The sequence below is a fragment of the Homalodisca vitripennis genome, chromosome X (assembly GCF_021130785.1).
Source record: "Homalodisca vitripennis isolate AUS2020 chromosome X, UT_GWSS_2.1, whole genome shotgun sequence".
NCBI lineage: Eukaryota > Metazoa > Arthropoda > Insecta > Hemiptera > Cicadellidae > Homalodisca > Homalodisca vitripennis.
Window position 1 is genome coordinate 86260454 of NC_060215.1, and position 19490 is coordinate 86279943.

A 19490-nucleotide genomic window follows, 5' to 3' on the forward strand; every position below is an offset into this window, starting at 1 on the left:
GGATATGTGGGTAAAATTGTGCCGTATTCCTCCTCACAATGTCTGCGCCATTTGTGGTAGTTCGGTGTAGTGGGTCAATGAATATAGGTCTAGACCCATATAGAAGGTGCCATCAGTGGAAGGTCGGATAGTGTCATATGTAGGTCAAATTTGAATATTGTGTGTCACGTTGCCCTTTGTTGTTGATCAAGTTTAACGATATAGAATGGATATGTGACATCCCTAGGTCCACGATGGTTGTGACATTTGCTCGGTATCATGTGCATTAACTGCCCCTCGTTGTTGCTGTTATTGTGTAGTCCGGTGTTAGTAATGTGGATATAATAAATTGTGTTATGTGTGGGATTGATTACAGAGTCACGTTGTCAGTGTCAAATGTCAATAGGATTCAAATCATTTACCTTCTATACTCACCGCTAACATAAACTTAGGAACATTAAGAGTCTTTTCATTTTGATATGAAGTTATTTATAAGACTCAACAACAACACGTGTTTGTAGAGTTCACCAGTTTTTCCGTTTTACTATTTCACCAAATCACTAGTCATCACAAAACAATGTTTTATTATGCATTTAAAGGACTGTATATTATTTCACTTCTAAGTCACTAAAAAAATTAAACTGTTGCTGTATAATCACATCATAGTTGCTCCTACTCGTATCCACGCCCTGGAAAGAAAAAGAATGAGATTGGAGGAGGAATGGGGTTAACGGAAAAGGATGCCCTCACTTTTAGTCTCGGACCCAAACTACTATGCTTGAATTTCAATATTTTGTTAATAAATGTTTATAAAATATGAATTTCTTTCATAACTGTTACAATTTAATAATTTGAATTTATTCCAATATAGAGTTGATTTATCTTAACTCCATTAATTATTTTAAACTTCACATGTGATTCAGCGTCACAGTCACCAATTTGCCACAAACTATTCAAAATTTGAACTGCGTTGAATTACTGATCCTTTACAACTAGGCAAATCTTGTAATACCTATAACCGATTCTGAAATCAATACTATATATACAATCATTAAATCTGTTTTGCAGAGCACTGCCAATGAACCTAAGTGACTTTTATAGCAATGCTTTGTTTAATATTCTCCCATTTGAATTACTACAATGCTCTCTAGTGCTACTGGGCTGAAGACTCTGTTACAGGATAACATTCCAATTTTTTAATTCTAACAAAAAATGTGTTACATACCATATATTGTTTTAAGGCTTATTAAATTCTTTGTGATTTTGTAATATTATAAAACGATTAGGCTCATGAGGTTCAAGTAAATGAAATAATAATGTACATTTTCATATAATACTGAATTTGTATGTATTGTTCAATTTAGAATTATGAATGTATGCTAACCTTATTTTATAATATGAGTTACACTAATCTTAAGACTTATTTATTGTTATTATGAAATCTCAACTTCTTTCTACTATTTATAGTTAAAAGAGACAGTTTTACATAAAGGAATGTCTTACTTGCAAAGGATATACAGGGAGACAGTTAAGTTTTCAGGCGACTTGATAACTTTTAAACAAGAGATATCACAACCACATTTGGCATACCATTACTGGTAATATCGAGCTACTTTTCTGTGTACTTGGTCATTGGATGTCACATTTGGAGGATGGTGGGGGGTAAGAAGAAAATCTTTTAAAACAGCTTATGTTAAGTTGTACATCATTTTAAAGCACTAGTTAAACTAAAAACAATGCCGCAAACCGGACTTCACAAGGTTGATCCGTAAGAAATTGCTGTTTAAAGTTTAAGAAATAGTTATAACATTGTACAAAAAATAACGAGTTCTGTACCTGCCGAGATTTAAGTAACACTTGGCTTTTTGCTGTACCCACTGTAGGTTCAACTGGAAGATATAAACCAGGCAGAAGTGAACATTCCTGGGGAAAGCTACTGTAGCTTGAGTGCAACTCATAAAGAGAGATAACAGCCTATTTTGGGGAAGTCCAGTCGATGAGAGATCATAACAGGCCCACTATTTTCACTTAACCGTGTACTTCTTAAAGCAGCAGGTATTACTGATTGCGCCTAGCACATTGCCAGAGGGCCGAAAGGGATTATTTTGAACACCTATGTTGAAATTAATTCACTCAAATAATTATCCCTTCAACTTGCAGGTAACAGGTACATTATTAGTTATTTATGTACAATGTATTAACCATTTTCAAAATTTTAAACAGCAATTTCTTCCAACTGGATCAACTATTTGAAGTCCAGTTTGTGACATTGTTTTCAGTTCAACTAGACCTTCAAAATGATGTACAGCTCAACATAGGCTGTCATTAAAGATTTTCTTTTTACCCCCGACAAGCCGTTCCCCAAATGTGACATACAATCACCGTGTACACAGAGAAGTAGCTTACTATTAGCAGCATGATGCTAAAAACTTTCAATTAACAAGAATAATTATACTACTTTAGGTTATTTCATAAGAAGTTTGAAAAAACTTATGTATGAAGGCATCACAAAGAAGAAAGTGATAATAAAGAAGACAATCGTACTTTACAGCCTGGCTCCCTCTAAAGGCAATTCAAGGCAATTGGTCGGTAGAGAGTTAAAGTTCATTATTGGTGACAGGTGATTTGAAAGTAGTAACATTATTACATGGATTTACCATTGTCTTTTGATTTGTCTTCTGTAACATAAGGATATGGTTACTTCAATAATCCTGTTAACCTTTTTATTAATTGTATAGAATGGCAAGATGTCTTTGTGTACCTGAGATCTGCATAAGGCATGTTGTGTACGGATTGTAACATTTTAGAAGGATTGATAAACATGTAATTTTGTCAAAATAATTCTAGAGTGTGAATTAAAGTCAAAATAAGATGTCATTTTCCTCTAAAAGTATGTCTGCCAATAACCACCCTTTAAGTTTAAACCTCCAAAATTTCTGCAAAAAGTTCAAAATTTTGTTATTACATAATTCATATGTTGTGCACTATAAATTATATCTTTATTAGCTGTATATAAATGGAAACGTTTATAGAAAATTCTGATCATATTAATGATTAAATACAGTAAAATCCCGGTTAACCGCAATAAAGGAAAGGGGCAGCTATGTAGGATAACCAATTTTTCGGTTAACCCAATTACATCTAAAAATAACCATATACAAACGATTTTTGTAACTTAGACTTTGGGAATGGTAGCAGGAGAAATAGGGAGAGATGACTAATAGCGGTGGCATGAGTCGGCCAGCATGGCACAGTGTAGCGGTGGTTGGTGAGAGAGGGGGAGGATGAAACATCGCAAAGACGTTACTTCCCAGTCTGCCACTACAGCTAACTGTATAAAACCTTCCTTCTGATCCTAGCTATAGCTGTCACTTGCCAGTTCTGGAAGTTAACCTTGTTTCTAAAATCTTCCAGATTTAGTTTTTAGTTCCAGTTATTAGTAACTTCTACCTTTTATACTTTACCACATGAGGTGTAGATAGCTTCTTGCTTTCGAGACTCTGTTAGGTAAACATCAGTTACTTAAATCTGTGGACTGAGGAATTATTCATAGAAGCTGGTTGCCCACTTCCTCAACGTTCTGGCAAGGTTTAGTGGTTTCTAGCCACGCCTAGCCTCTATAAAAGGTCCTTTTACTTTTGGAGTTAATTATTTAGGCTCCAGTACTCTTCCAAATTCAGTGCAAAACAGTAATAAACCACAGCAAGCAAACCATAAATAACGTTTTACTGAGAAGAATGTTAGAAATCTAAATACTTATGTCTCTTATGTCAACAGATTTCCATTTACACTAGTGTAAGCATATACAGCACTGTCAAAATGCCAAGAAAAGAGATTTGGCTGGCTCTGTCAAGCACATATGTAATCCCTGTGTTATATTGTGTATTCCAGGATCTTTCTGTACCTTGCTCACAACCTACTTTAGTATGTTATAAAACTAGCTAGTTTTAACTAACTATGAAAATATCTTGTGACAAATCTGATTTTAGTGATATACTGTTTCTAAAAATCAAATAAAAATAAAGATACAAACATATAAAAAAAAAAATCTAAATTTGGGGTTGAAAGATTTTCTGATTTCTTGTTCTTTGTTTTCAGAAATGTGACGAACAGGTTTACCTGGTAAAATGTTTTGTATTTTTTTTTACATCGACTTGACACTATTTGTATGATATACATAAAAAGATGTCTCAATTTATTAAAAGTTAATGGAACATGCAGTATAATAGCTAGTTGGTGTAACTGAGCTTGTTGTCACAGGTGGAAGGAGCTGAATGTGAAAGCGTAGAGTTGAAGGCAGGCCAGCCCCTGCCACTTCACAGGACAATGACACTGACGTCCTGTAGTGAGCTAGTATCCATCATCGCCATCCAAGTTGAAAGTGATAACATCATGCTCAGGGGACAGGTAATTCTTCATAGTGAAGCTTATCAATAACATTATTTCAGATGCATAAATAAATACACAATGTTATACTGACTCAAATTGATTGTGAGAGGATGGATTATCATAGAATGGTTTCCCCTTGAAATCAACCCTTGAGAATTGCTTGAATATGTTTTTATGATTGTTTAAGTAGAGGGTGTGCCATAATCAAGAAATATATATATATATATATTTTTTTTTTCCAAGAGAAAAGGTTTTTGATCAGTCAGTTTACGAAAGTTATTTAAATTTTAAAAATTTATTTTGCCAACATTTAAATTTTTTTTTAAACTAACCAATCAAATGTTTAACTTCCCTGTTAAGAAATAATAAATAAAAAAGTCTCAACCTTGAATTTGCCACTTCAGTGCATTTCCCCTCTTCTTCCAAATTAATCATTCACTTTACTTACCAATTGTACTTCACAACAGCTAAATTTTGAATTTTGTAAAAGTTAATTTAGTGTACCGTTCCCTCACATCTGCCTGATTGCACTACCCTATTTTAAAATTTGAAATATATAAAACGTATGCTCCAATTTCTATAGTAGTTTGTTTCTTTAATATTTTTTTTTTAAACAAAAGTATTAAGCTCAATAATATTACATTAAAAGAATTAATATATGAACCACCAATGCACATGGGTTTCTCAGAAGAGCTGATTAGTAAATGAACTCTTCTCTCTTCTTTACTTCTCCCTATTTGTTGACGATCTGTGCACCAATCGGAGTAAATGTCACTTTATATGAAGTTGTGTTCCTCTCCACCGATGACGTAAAACCCTTCAATGCCATTTATCGTAAAATTAGGTTGTGCATTTTATTTTTATATATTAACGTACTTTAAAGCATCTCAGTTTTATTTTGCTCCAAAAAACCATTATAATGTCTTTATTAACTTATATGATCTTTTACATAGCTTGATTTGCCATTGTCATCTTACATGCTCAAGTCTTTGTGTTCCTTTCAAAGTTGTAAGGTCTAAAAGTTGACTGCTGTATGTTTTATTTTTTATTATTTCATTTAGTTCTTTTGTTTTATTGCATTATTTACCAATTGTTATTGTTTATCTTGAATTATAACCTAATTTAAATGGGGAAAACAAGATATGCACTTTCTACTCATCACAAGAAAATGCTCAACTCAACCTAGTACTAGTTCAATACAATGAAAAAAGAAGATAAGCTGCAATACTTTTTATTTTTGGTTACATCAAGTAGATAAATTATTTTCATGGTGGCAGTGTGGGGGGCAGGCGTATAGAGGAGGAAGAAACCTGGTGACTCATCTGCTGACGGTACAGTTGTGCCTAAGCATGCTGCTGATGACAGCTCAGATGTTGATGAGGAGGAGGGTTTTATTGCTGTTTTCTGTAAACATCGGCCCAGTAACGAGGTGTTGTCCTCTATTGACAGACCCAAAATAAATATTTTGAGTGATGTTAATATAATATTTGGGTTGACGCTTTCCCAAATTATTTGTTCATTCCGTAGCTTCTCATTTCGTGGTCACTGGAACCTTTTTTGCTACTTCTCAAGTCTTTTCCAATAACCCGGTTTCTGATAATGTTTGTTTTACTGTACCATACTTAATTTTATCTTCCCAAAGAGGAAATAGTGATTAGGTAAAATAAGTAATGGTGGATTAGTTAAATGTAATAAAAAAACAAACTATTTTAATGTTACAGTTTAAAATACATGAATATTTTGTTGTTTTTTTTTTTTTTAGTTGGATATTAGAGGAGTTGTAGACCCTACAGATTTGGATTTGGAAATTGACAGGTAAGTTTTTACATTTCTGTTGCTACTTTTAAATGTTGAATCATTAGTATGGCAATATCCAATGTTGATACAAGCTAAATGACGTCAGGAAACTTACCTAAATTTAAGATTTACATATTTAAATGTTCTCAGTTGGTTGAGCCAAGTCTTTAATCTTGGTAGTTGGTATATTAAATAAGTAAACAATGACTGTCTGGATGTTTTCTCCATTCCAAGAACTCCTTTTTTGGTTGATCTTCAAACCATTTCACAAGTTGCTATTTGTGTTTTCTGGCACTTGCTTGAGTTAATCAATCAGACAGCTTATTGAAGTAGACTACTTCATTGTAAGTTGTCTTATTCTCAGAGAGACTAAGGTAGTTTATCAAAAGTGAGAAGTTTGTGGCATTATAGTGGTTGTACTCTTGAATAAGTCTTTATTACCAGAAGGTATACATACAAAGCATATGGTATGGTCAAACAGGTGGAGCATATTTGTTCAACAATTGTCAACAGTATAAATAAATAAAATAACTACACATGCACTTACTCAATTCATGCTATGTACATACAGAGTAGAAATATGAGTTTGAAAGTCAAGAACTAAAATAAATTACAGTACAATAAATACTTGGATATATACATAAAAAATAGTTTTAGAAAAATACAAGTAACGGAGAAACCCCCTTAGGGAAGGAGATCATCAAATGTCCTCAACTTCCCTTGTCTGTCGTGCTCCAGTGATCCCCTTACTCACTAAAGAGAGGTTTCCTATTGTAATCTGAGTTGATATAACTCCTCAGATTTACAATATATTGTTCCCTTCAAAACAACTTTGGCATGTTACGACTTAGTTGGGTGCTAAGGCATAGTGGATATCACTTGCTATGTATATAAAATAAATAAGTATAAATATAAATAACAAGAAAAAATTACTTAAAATTCAGCAAATTCCAACACAGCCAATAGAGCTGGATACCGGTCTCAGCACACTAACCAAACGTGTGTGTGTTTTCACAAACAGGACTTTAATGAAAGAGTTCATATATAGTGATTAATTTTTTTTAATTATATATAATATGTAAAGAATAATTGCTTTCCATGAGGGCAAAGTTGTGTTTGATGCAGCTTAATCAGGTGAGGAAACTGCTATCAGGATTATCATGACATTTATGATAAAATGACAATATATAATATTTTTAAATGGTGTAATATATACATTCTGAAAAGGCACGATATGCCTGAATACTGGTTTAAAAAAAATATGTTAATGGAGTTAAAAATATAAAAAAATTCTCTCTGATATATTATTAAAGAACATGCAACATTTAGTAATTTAGTTCATCTTTTGTTGCAGTGAAAACGGCATTAGAATTGGAATAAATGAATCTCCAGAGACTGTAAGACATCTGAAGATCAGGATGTTTGCAAGTCCAAGTTTGTTATAAGAATTTCATCCGTCTGCTGTGTGATATTTTTAAACTTTTCACATGAAGAATTTTTACTATAAAGATAAATCAAAAAATCTTGTTAATTTTCGTTAGTACCAATACAAATTAGTACTCCTTATGTTTTTTTTACTTGAAGTGTGTTAATTTTTAAATTTACAACTAATATCCATGAGTTTTGAATTTTTTAAGTTAATATGTTAAGTTAAAAATGCAGGTGGATACCAAATGTTCAGACATATTTTTATATTTACCTGCCAAGGAGAAAGGACGTAATCTTCTAGGATAACATAATATTGATGTTATATTATATTAGATGGAAGTAATTGATTTTTCTGATTACTTTTGAATATATGCCAATTTTGACTCTGTGGTGTTACATTCTGTATTTTATATTCATGAAATTTACGTACAAAAATGTTAAAATTGTTTTTCCTAAACCTTGAATATGGGAATGAAAAGGTCCTTAACTTCTAAAATAACATGTTGGTAAATCAATAAAATCAACATATTATCTGTTTTTTAACTTGTATCAGCTGGCTATAGTATCACATCTTCAAATTAAGACTGATTTATCAGATTGGAAACTATTATTTATTAAAAAAACTTGGAATTTCAAGTTTTTATATATCTGAAAAATATCACCAAAATATGCAGTATTTAATGTAATTCTAAACAAATATGAGGGTTGATTAGAAATTAATCTTTTGTTTCTTATAATATATTATTTACATCTTAAAATTACAGTTTTCCTCTATTTTTCAATATAATTTCTATATGAATTTTAAAACACTTATCATAAATATGCACAGGCTTACAAAATACTTCTGCTTAGAAATCTGTCACTTGTGCCTTGAGCAGCCGAAGACTGCATCTTTGAGTTCATCATCCTCAAACCATTTAGAGCCCCAGCCATTCTTCAAGTGCATGAATAGATGAGTCACTGGGAGGAAAATCTGAGCCGTATGCGCATGATTAAAAACATCCCATTTTAATTGTTAAAGATTTTGAGCACTGTGGGATCGGGCATTGAAAAATTACCCCAGACGACAGGAGACCCTGTCCTTCGTAGATGTTTGTAGGAATCTGCATTGATCATTGTTCCAAAAATGCCATAAGAGTCCTTTTTAGATCCCAAGACACAGTTGCTATCAACTTCTTGTTGGAAAAATCCTGCTTGGCTTTCACTATTTTGTGTAGTGAGTGTGTTTGACCTCACACTTTTGATTATTCTTTGGTCTCCGGATTGACGTACTTAACCCATTTTTCATTGCATGTTACAATTCTTTTAAGGAATGGTTATCTTCTTCCTCGTAGCACATAACAAAGTCAAGAGAAGAGGCCATCCGCTTAGTTTTGTAATTTTTAATGAAATTTTCAGGACCCATCAAGCCCTAAAAACTTTCTGTAGCCTAACTCTGATATCACTATCTCGTACAAAACAGTCCTGGAAATTTGTGGGAATTCATTACTAAGCTCTGATATAGTAAACAGTCGATTATCACGAATCTTTCTATTTATTTTCATGAGTTCCTTGGTGACCCACAGAGAGTTTGCCTCTTCTCTCTTTATCATAGACATTTGTTGGGTCATTTTTTGAAATGTAACCCATTCTGAACAACTCCTTCACTCATTATTTCCACTCCATACACAGTGCAAAGTTCTCTGTAGATTTCTGCTGCTGAATACCATTTGCCTGTGAAAAATTGTATGACAGTATGCACCTTACACGTGGTGGAACTTTAAATGGCAGAAAAATTTGTTAAAGTGACAGAAAATTAACTAGTATAAGCACGACGTTCATTGTACCACGGCTAGATGCCAACTGACTGGACATATGTACTAATGCAACAATGGTCTTGTTACTCCCTCCAATTCCCATACAGTGAACAACACAGATTACATCCTAAATGGCCCTCGTAATCAGGGTTTTAAACTGCAATCGCATTTTGCGATATGAGTCGAGAAAATGCGATGCTGTTGATAAAAACTCACAAAATTGCGACGAAAGCAAGAAAAATCTGACCACAAAAAAAGTATATCACATTTTGAAAATCAGTCTACATCGTTAAAATATTGTTTTCAATGATACTATAAGATGATATATTTTGTCATCATCTTTAATATCATTTATATAAAATATTAGATATGTGTGGTGTCTCCGGTCGACAAACAGTCTTGTTGGAAGACGCTTTCCTACTCTCGGATAAAAAAGCATAGATACTTGAGTTTGAGCGTTAACCACAAAATAATAGAGCTTAAATTATGGGATTTATATTAAATTAAGCTTGTTTATTTCAGCGTATAAAGCAAATTATTTACAACCAAGTTTTGTGTCTGTAAGAACGAAAAAGGGTACCGGTTTTGGCGTTTTACTACTAAACTGCAATTATGAAAGTTAAATTATTCATTGTTAAACTTGCCATTGGAGGCCCAGAGCTTATATATAAAAAGTAATGGGAAATTGTCTGATATATTAAAACAATATTTAATGTATCACAGCTCCTTAAGGCGTGAGTGGACCGCGCATGATCGTCGCAACATCGCTCTCCACAGTTCGTGTGTTCAAACGAGCATGTGCCAGCCGTGGTAAATTAACAAAATCTGTTCAACTACGTTAAAGTGGTGTTAATACTATAATTTAAAATTGTGTTTACGAAAATAAATAAATAAATTATAAACTTAAAACAAAAGTAATGACTATAAGGTCAATAACATGACCAATGCTGAGTTTTTTCATCCGAACTCTGTTGAGAATGAAAGTTAAAATGGTTTATATAACAACTTGGATTGTAGATTTTAATATTCCAGAGTATTAATATTTAAATTATCAATGAGACATCCAAGACGATATAAAATATTTTTTGATTAGTAAGCTCCTAGTGAATATTCAGTACAATTTATTACTAAATTGTTTAAGTATTAAATATTATCTGGTATGTCTAATATAAAAATTACAGTTCTAAATAAAAACAATGGATTTATTTTTAAATGGCAAATTAATAAGTTCAACGTTTCAGAATTTTCATCACTCTATTTTCCACAAAGAATTTACAAAACGTTTAGTAAATCAAAAGGTTCCTTTGGCAAGAAAAAAAATATTAATCAAATGTATCAAACAAAAATCAGAGCTCTCTTAAAATAAAATAATAAGGTTTTAAAATAAAAATCAAATACCACTTGGAAATAACTAAAATAAAAATGTTCACTTCTAAGAACACTCACAATTCAAAAAAAAATTTTAACTTCTCTTTACACTAGTTGAACCTTAACTTTCAATTCTCTGCAATTCAGATTACAACTCTCTCAAACAATTATTAATGTTCAATTAATTTCCAGTTAATAATTCACAATTAAACAGTTCCAATTAAATATTAATAAATTACTAAATTTCCAACTTTCAATTAAAGTTATTAACAAAGTTCAATTTTAATTCACTTTTCTTGCTAGTATGAACCAAATGTAACTTGTATTGTTCTATTATGCTCTATTGTTCCTCGAGAATAAGTTATTCAGATTGCTCTGTAGTTTCTATGAATTTAATTTTTTCCTATAAAAAGAAAACAAAATTAATTTAACCCTACATCGGGCGCTAAACAGAGTTTTCCTCCGTGTATTTTTTATACAAAAAATAGTACTACTTTTCTGATGTTGGCAGTTGTTTCCCGCAGTGTACTTCACGAGCATCTTTCGGGGAAGTGAAACAATAGCCTCCCGCTTATCTTTGTCAAAATCTGTCAGTATGAGGTCTACTTCCGTGCGAGACTGGACGATTCCTCCGTGAGCGCCCGATGTTGTGTTTGTAGTGCTTGAACGAAATCTCCGTGAGCGCCTTATAGTGTTTAGTTTTTATAAAGTAATAATCCGTGTGCGCCTAAATGTGTGACCTGTGATGGTTTCTTTTTAAGTTTTACAATATATTTATTTGAATTTTGTGAAATGGAGAATGAAGACGAGAGACTTGTCAGTACAGTACCCGTGTGCTAGGGAACATTTCAGTACTGTTTATGGAGTGAACATTGCCGTTATAAGAACCAGAAGGAAAATGTTTTGAAACTTTGTGTAGTGTTTAAAAAATTTTTAGTAAAGAATAAATTTTGATTTTAGAGTAATAATTGATATTACAATTGTATAATATCTCAAGAATTGAAGTAAGTTGTTTTTGTAAGAAGTTAAAAACTAAGTTAATTTCCATATATTATTACAGTAGGTTAAACATTTTTACAATTAATTGCATTATTCCTTAAAATAAATCATGTTGTTATTATACAATAACATTTTTTTTAATTTTGAAATTCTTATTTAGAAAATTCATTACATAAGAGAGTAATTTTTATTTAATTTCTAAAAATGAATATATTACATTGTAATTAAATCAGTATGAATATTTAAACAAATAAAAACAGTTTAAACGACTATGATATCCATTATTCGCTAACCTGGAGGAAACCTCCGTGAGCGCCTGATGGTGTTTCTAATTTTAAGCGCCTGATGGAGGGTTAATATCAGATCTGGAAGACTATTTCAATAAAACATACAATAAATTTGGTGCTTACCTCAAAATCCCTCGCGGAAAAAATTTAAGAAACACGGCGGTCTGTAATTAACTTGACTCACGAAATTAACCAAAAGAAGGGCGAAAATTATGAGCGGGCGCTTAAATACTTCCCTTTCCAATCAACTTGGCAGGACATCCGCAGTGTTCTCTCATTGGTCCAGCTGTATCAAACAAGGAGAACAATAGTCCCAACAAGACAAGTTCTAATCAATTCAAGGCAGTCAACCTGCCTTCCTAACAATTTAAAACTACCAGTAATAACTTGCCAAAGGATTACATGTTCGTTTTTACCCTGACTTTTCACAATCTAATCTAAAATTAAATCCCAATATTTCAATCCCAAAATTTTCATTTAATTTAAGTTTTAATTAAAAAAATAAGTCCATGTAGCTTTAAAAACGCTACAGTTTACAAACAACTGGTTTGACAACAACTTTTATCCATATAATTCAAAAATTTGAAAATAACCTATTCCCAAATTAGTACTCTTGTACATATCTTGTATAAAACTTGGTCTTAATAGGGTTACAAGTTTTCCTGGTTATGAATGCTTAAATTGTAATTTGGTTGAAAAACACCAAAAGAGGTATCATTTTTTGTTCTTACCAACATAAAAACTGAAATTTAATTTTTGTAAACAATGTTATTTCTGTCTAAACGCAAAAATAACCAAGCTACATTTTAATTTAACTCCCGTAATTTTCGCTGAACTAGTTAGTTTGTGATTAACATTCAAACTAAGTTATCTATACTTTTTGATGCAAGAGTAGTATCCAACGAACAACCATGCTTGTTATGACAGCAGTGCTGATGCGCCGTGGATGACACATATACGAACAAAAACATATGTTGTACACTTCTAAACACCTTGTCTTTGTGTCTGTAATTAGTACTGGAGATTTTTGGGGTTATTTTATAGTCTGATTTTATTTTGAAATGACAGACATTCCTAGTTTTTAAGAGAAGTTTAAACAATTTGTTAATGATCTCTTTTGAAGGTACTAATAAAAAGCTATCCGTTGAAATGAAGTTTAATCATTGGTGTTTAAAAAACAAAGAAGACTACAGATCAAGGCAAATATTTTTGCTAAAATGTCTGAAGATTCTGTAGCATTTTTGCTAAGAAAATTGTCATTTCAGCTTACCTTTGCTCACAATATGCCATTGAAAATTAAAGATAAAGTTCCTTTCTCCTTGAAAGGTTAAATGTTTTAGTTTATGTTTGTAAATATACAGACAGGTTTTAACCAGTCACATTGTCACATCAGCCACTGTCACATTGTTGTAAATTGACTGTTCAAGTTGTTTTAGTGTTGAAGTTGTTCACAACGATAATATTTAAGCTGTATAAAATAAATTTTTAACCCTTTACACTTGAAGTTATTTTTTACCTGCCTGCCTACTTAGCTAGTATTTATTTCAATATATTTACAGTTACTAACAACTGTCTAGTAAACAATTAGTTATATGTACATACACTTATATTTAATTATTTATACTAAATTATTGTTCTAAGATATACAAAAGAGATACTCACACTGAAAAGTTTTGTATTTTACGGCGGTATGATATCTTTCAAAACATTCTGCTGGATGGAGACCACGATTGTTTGTGATTATTTACAGTATTACAAGGTTTTCCTTCTTCCTCCTTGTACCTTCCCAATTGCTGCAAACAGCATAGGCTTTAGTTTGTTTTTTGTTGTTTTGTTTTTCTTTTTGCAGGATGAGCTGCAAGGAAATGAGGTTGTTTGTTTAGTTCTTTTTCCACTGATGAAGGACGATCCCACTTCATGGTGTTGCAGACATTCCCAACAAGTTCATTGATGCGGACCTCCTTTATAGGACCAGCCTTTCCTGGCCATGATAGTAGCCGATTCATCCCCGATCTTTGCTGTGACTTGTCTATTTTTTAGGAGGGCTACTATCCACTTGATAGCATCTGGGGAACTCCAAACCGTTCCAGAGCTGCCTCCATGGGTTGAAATGCTACTCGGTCAAAAGCTCCTTCAATATTCATAAAGACTAGGACTTCCTTTTCTTTGAAGGTGTCCTCCACCATTTCCACCAAGCTTTGGAGAGGGGCTGTATTGACTTACCTACTGTATGAATGTTGGTATAGACTTAGTGGGTGTACCTGTAAGGTTTCGTCCCTTATATGCCTATTAATTAGATTTTCCATAGTTTTTATCATGAAGGAGGTTAGGCTATAGTTCTGAACGAGTTGGGTTGACACGGATCCCTGTCCTTTTTCCACACAAACACCACAAGAGCCGTCCTCCAGTTCTTTGGAATATATCCTTGGGCATTCCTGCTTATAAAGAGAATTGTGAGTGTGTCTAGTAGAACTAGCCTATTACTTTGAATTCGCTTCATGTTAAAAATTCAATTACAAGACCTGAGATAAAGTTGACTGAACTGTCACATTTGGCCTGCAGTTTCAATCAGTTTAGCACAATTTAGTTAATGAGACTTGGATCTTGTACATATCTGATGGGGGCTGCAAAACACCTTGTTGATGGTTTAAAAGCATGAGATCTAGATCAGATGATGAACTAAGAACATGAAATAAGCACTAATTGTACAAGTGCAGGTCCATAGAGAGTAGACTATGTGAAACTGTTATGCTATGATATCCGGCCAGCCTATGTGTCTACAGTACCATTTCACTAATACAGGGAAGGTAACATGGAAGTGATTTTACTCAGTATTTTAACAAATCAATAGTTGTTTTATTTTTACAAATATGCATATTACACAACTGGACAGACCATGGTATTGTCCCCTACAGATAATTTCTACTTCTTTACACTTTCCTAAGTACACATATTTTATTTAACAGGCCTCTGACAAGCAGTCTATTTTGGTTACCTAGTAGTATCTGAAATAAACTAAACATACAAAGCTTTTGTGCAAGTGAATGATTTAAATGTAACTGAGTAAATTGTTTTTATACACTTCGATATGCCATTTGTTATAAAAATGTAAAAAATATTTCAGTGTATATATTTTAGTTACAAAATAGTTATTTGTAAAAAGATATGTTTTCTCATAACTTTACACACTTAAATTTGTTTTACAAACTGCAAGTCAAATGAGGTAGTTTTTGCATTTTCTAGTTTCATGACATTCTTTTGAGAAACATAGCCTACAAATGGTTGTATGCATACAAATGCTAATGCAATAAATACCAAAGTAAATACATCAGTGTGCTTAGTATAATTACCATAATATATACGGGGATAGTCCTTAACTGAACATTTAAACAGATATCTCATCTGTACATACAATCTCTTACCTTATACTTTAACAAACTTAAATTAAAACCCTTTTCTGGTTGCTCTCAACTTATACCAATGACTAAATTAGAGAAATCACAGATCTTTGAAATTTATTCACTCCAAGAAAATATGCAATATATAGTAAAGGTTTTGACAACTGAGAAAAGAGCAAAGGATTTTGTCTCATATAAAAAAAATTTCAAAGAGTATTTTATATATCTATAGAAAAATTATAATTATACTAAGCACACTTTATCTAAAAACAAATTTAAACTATAACTATTCACATGAAGATGTGGAATTGCATTTTCATTAATATTAAGATACAATCCAAAGTAGTAATTTGAACATTCTCGTAATGATTACAATTAGATGAATATTAGGGGTTTTCTGTTTTGAAAATCAAACCCCTACAATACAAGATGTTAAAAAACAAAATTTGAAATAAAGAGATAAGAAATGACAAAACTGTTTTATTGGAGATGATTACAAACATTGCTTTGGTTAAAAATTGTTAAACTGTATTAATAATTTTTTTAAATCTATTAAAATAATGTCCTCATTTAAAGAACCATTTTATATTTTTTTTTGTTTTTTTTTACTAGAGTGAGAGTGAAAACTGCTCATTGAAAATTATATCTAATGTTAGTTGTTATTATTTATGTGAGACCTTGTAAGCTATTAGTTATTTTGTACCATGAGATATTCAATTAATTATGGATAAATATAGTTTTTGGAATGGACACTAAATAGATTTTTATTTTTTGACATAATTTATTTAGTTTGTCCTTCTGATAATCAAAATTAACTTTAATTGTTTTTATCATGAGCGAAGTGAGGCTAAAATATTGGATCTAAAGAAGAATTTTACATATCTAATTCACAATCAGATTCCATTATTTTAAACATGTTCAGCAAATGTTTACAAAAATACGCATAGTCAAGAATTTTGCTTAAAAGAAACATTGAAAAAAACTCTACTACAGTTAATAAAAAACTATCGGCATTAAAATACATAAACTTATTAAAAATAAAATACTTCGCTCGGTTTAAAGTACCAATAAGCAAAAGAAATTGAAAACTTGACTATGCTAGGACATGTGAGAATTAGTGATAGAGATCGGTATGAGCTGTGGGTGTGTCCATACATATGATACAAGTGCTAGAGTTTGAAGAACATTTCCTGACAATTTTTCTTACATCTTTGGGCTAAGTAATATCTAGTTACCCAAAAATGTGCTCAAAATCAACACTTTTAGTATTTCTTGAACTAGAACTGTTTTGAATTTTTTTTAACCAATTTTGAGTTTAAAAATACAAAATAGATTTTGATGAAATATTAAAAATCTATTTCTTTAGCACAAAAACACTAATTTGTTTTTACTGAAACTGGTTCCCCTACCAAACAAAACTATTTTTGGTACGCACAAAAACACAGAAAACAAACATAATTGGGTTGTGCTTTGCAGTAAAATGGAATGCTATTAATATTAAATGCTTTTCTAACATTACAAAACTATTAACTGAATACATAGTTTAACACATTTTCCCAACAGTTATAAAACCCATTGGCAAATTAGCTATAAGATAAAACAATTAGTTTTCAAAAAAATAGTTGACTTAACTTTAAATATTCCACAGTTGTGAATGGTAACAGAAATCGAACTTAAGTTATAATAAAGTATGACACAACCATAATGATAACCATTACCTCGTTAGTTGATTAAAAGTCATCATTTACTTGTATCTCAAGAAGATATTCCCTGTAACCTCTTTAAAGTAGAAGATCCCTTAAAATAGATACCCTGCATCTAAAATAACTAAATTAGGAAGATTCAGCCAGGAATGTTAGAATATGTTAGTTAACTAAAGCAAAAGTTGACACTAACATAATACACCATGCTTGATAATATTGAAAGACTCAGTTTAATGTTTCTTATAATACACCATAAGGACAGTAACGTTTCTCAATGGTAGCTGAAGATAAAGAACATTGTTTGAAGATTTATTACTACACTTTACTGAGAAATCCGTCTGTGACAGTCAGTATTATTGGCAGTTGGCCCAATATTACCTTCTGTAAAAGCTTGAACAAGGTTTATTTTAAGAACTGTAATGGAAATTCATACAAAGATGTAAGAGAATTTTGAACACGATGTGCACTGAATAAAATTATATATTTACATATGACACGTAACATAGTTTTCTTTTTGATATATGAAATACTTGAATTAATGGGTTCGTCTGAATTGTATTAGATACAAACTCACTATATATTCCCAAAAACACAAAATGTGGAAAAGTTGGAAAGCACATTGACAAAGTCAACTATCGTTCCACTAAGCTTATGGCAAGATAAAACTAACTCATTATCTATAGTCAATATAGTTCAACTACATATCAAGTCATATAAATAATTATAACTGTAACTCATGTCATGACTATATTTGATAAATTTATTTCTCATGTTAATGATTCCATTCCTTTTTACCTGAGTTTATAAAATAGTACTATACTTTTATTGGCAAGTGTACAAAATGTGAGTAAATACAAATACTACAAAATTAAAATATAGTATGTATTAAGGAGATAAAGAGGTTACAATTGGCTTTTAATAAAATGAACAATATGTGACTACAAAGTTCATAGAAATGGCTGACATACTAGAGAAGATGAAAGTGGTGATATCCTGTCCAGTCCACACTGCTGTCTCATGTTTCCTGTAACCAAACCTTCTGCCCTGAGGTACTTGTCATGAACTCCATAATACGTCAGAAAACTTTTATGAAGAAAAGGAAAACATTTGATTCTTGCAAACCTAAGGCACTGTTGTATCTCTAATGAGGAAAACTCATATTAAGTGCAGGGACAGACTAAGTGCATAATAAGTTGGTACAGACAATAGCAGTTGTCCAGGTACCCCTATTCCCTCAAGTCAAGCTGACAGGCCTTAATCATGCTCTTTCTCAAGAGAACCTTTGGAATTAAGGCTTGCAACAGGCACCTGAAGTGGTACCAAAAGCAGAAGAGCAGGTTACATACAGCCCAAATCTACTAACAGCCAGCATCCCAATGAGAAAGTAGAGGCTAGGAAAAAGTACCCAGCTTCAATGATCACCAAGATCAAGTACAAGTCAGAATCCAAAGACAAACGACAACTGGAGAGACTTCTCCCCCAATATACTTATTACACTTGTGTACCTATTACAAGAAATTATGACAAAGATGTCTTGGAGAGTATGGGCAAACCAAACATCGTCCAGAAATTTGTTATAGGAGGTTCCTGAGAAGCTGTATCAGGAAAGTCAGTTGCATCAAGAGATCCCAGCAACTGGCTAGTGAGCAAGAACCATATGACCCGTGCAAGTCTTTAGAGCGAATTAGTGGTTTAACTACACAGTAATATAAGACTGTCAGAGTTGTTAAAATCCAGTACTACTGCAGGTTTTCTTTGACTGAGCATAGTCTTTTGATCAAGGTACTTACACTGTTTCTTTATAATCGTAAAAATATCTTATAACTAGCTTTATTAAATGACTTGTTTGTATGGCAGTCAAACATTTTTAGTCTTAATTTCACTATTACAAAACATCACAGCTGTCAGTGTATGTAGTTTTTTTTTTACTTACAACAAAGTTAAGTTAAACTTTAAAGAACGTTACTGAGACTATCTGTTGAACACATAAATTTCATTTACAACCAATAAATGAACTCTCAGAAGTCCCCATACTTAAAATCTTTTAAATTATAACATAAAACAAAGAACAAAGTGGAACAAACACAACAGAACATATAAAACTATACAGTAAATAAGTGGACGGGATATGGGAAGATTCACGGCCAGACTTTGTTGAACAGGTCCATGAAAGAGTCGTAAATCATGAAAGTGATAGCGACATCCAAGCACACCCTGGACAGTCTTGGCACAGTCCCTTTGTAGAACCTACCAAAACAACACACAATACAACTTTAATGGATTAGGAAAATGTGAAAAGATCTATTATTATCAATACATTAAATACTTAAAGACTAAAGGCACGTT

At 32.0% G+C, this 19490-nt stretch overlaps 2 protein-coding genes across 2 annotated transcripts in view; one reads left to right on the forward strand and one right to left on the reverse strand.

The window, feature by feature from the left end:
- Positions 1-8071, forward strand: part of LOC124369306 (heat shock 70 kDa protein 14-like) — a 43138-nt gene extending 35067 nt beyond the window's left edge. Inside the window, exons 9-11 of the mRNA XM_046827244.1 lie at positions 4240-4386; positions 6131-6183; positions 7520-8071. Coding sequence (XP_046683200.1) covers positions 4240-4386; positions 6131-6183; positions 7520-7610 — 291 coding nt within the window. The 3' untranslated portion in view covers positions 7611-8071. The remainder of the gene's footprint in view (positions 1-4239; positions 4387-6130; positions 6184-7519) is intronic.
- A 6806-nt stretch (positions 8072-14877) lies between these two features.
- Positions 14878-19490, reverse strand: part of LOC124369307 (putative tricarboxylate transport protein, mitochondrial) — a 44905-nt gene continuing 40292 nt past the window's right edge. The window contains exon 5 of the mRNA XM_046827245.1: positions 14878-19391. Coding sequence (XP_046683201.1) covers positions 19283-19391 — 109 coding nt within the window. The 3' untranslated portion in view covers positions 14878-19282. The remainder of the gene's footprint in view (positions 19392-19490) is intronic.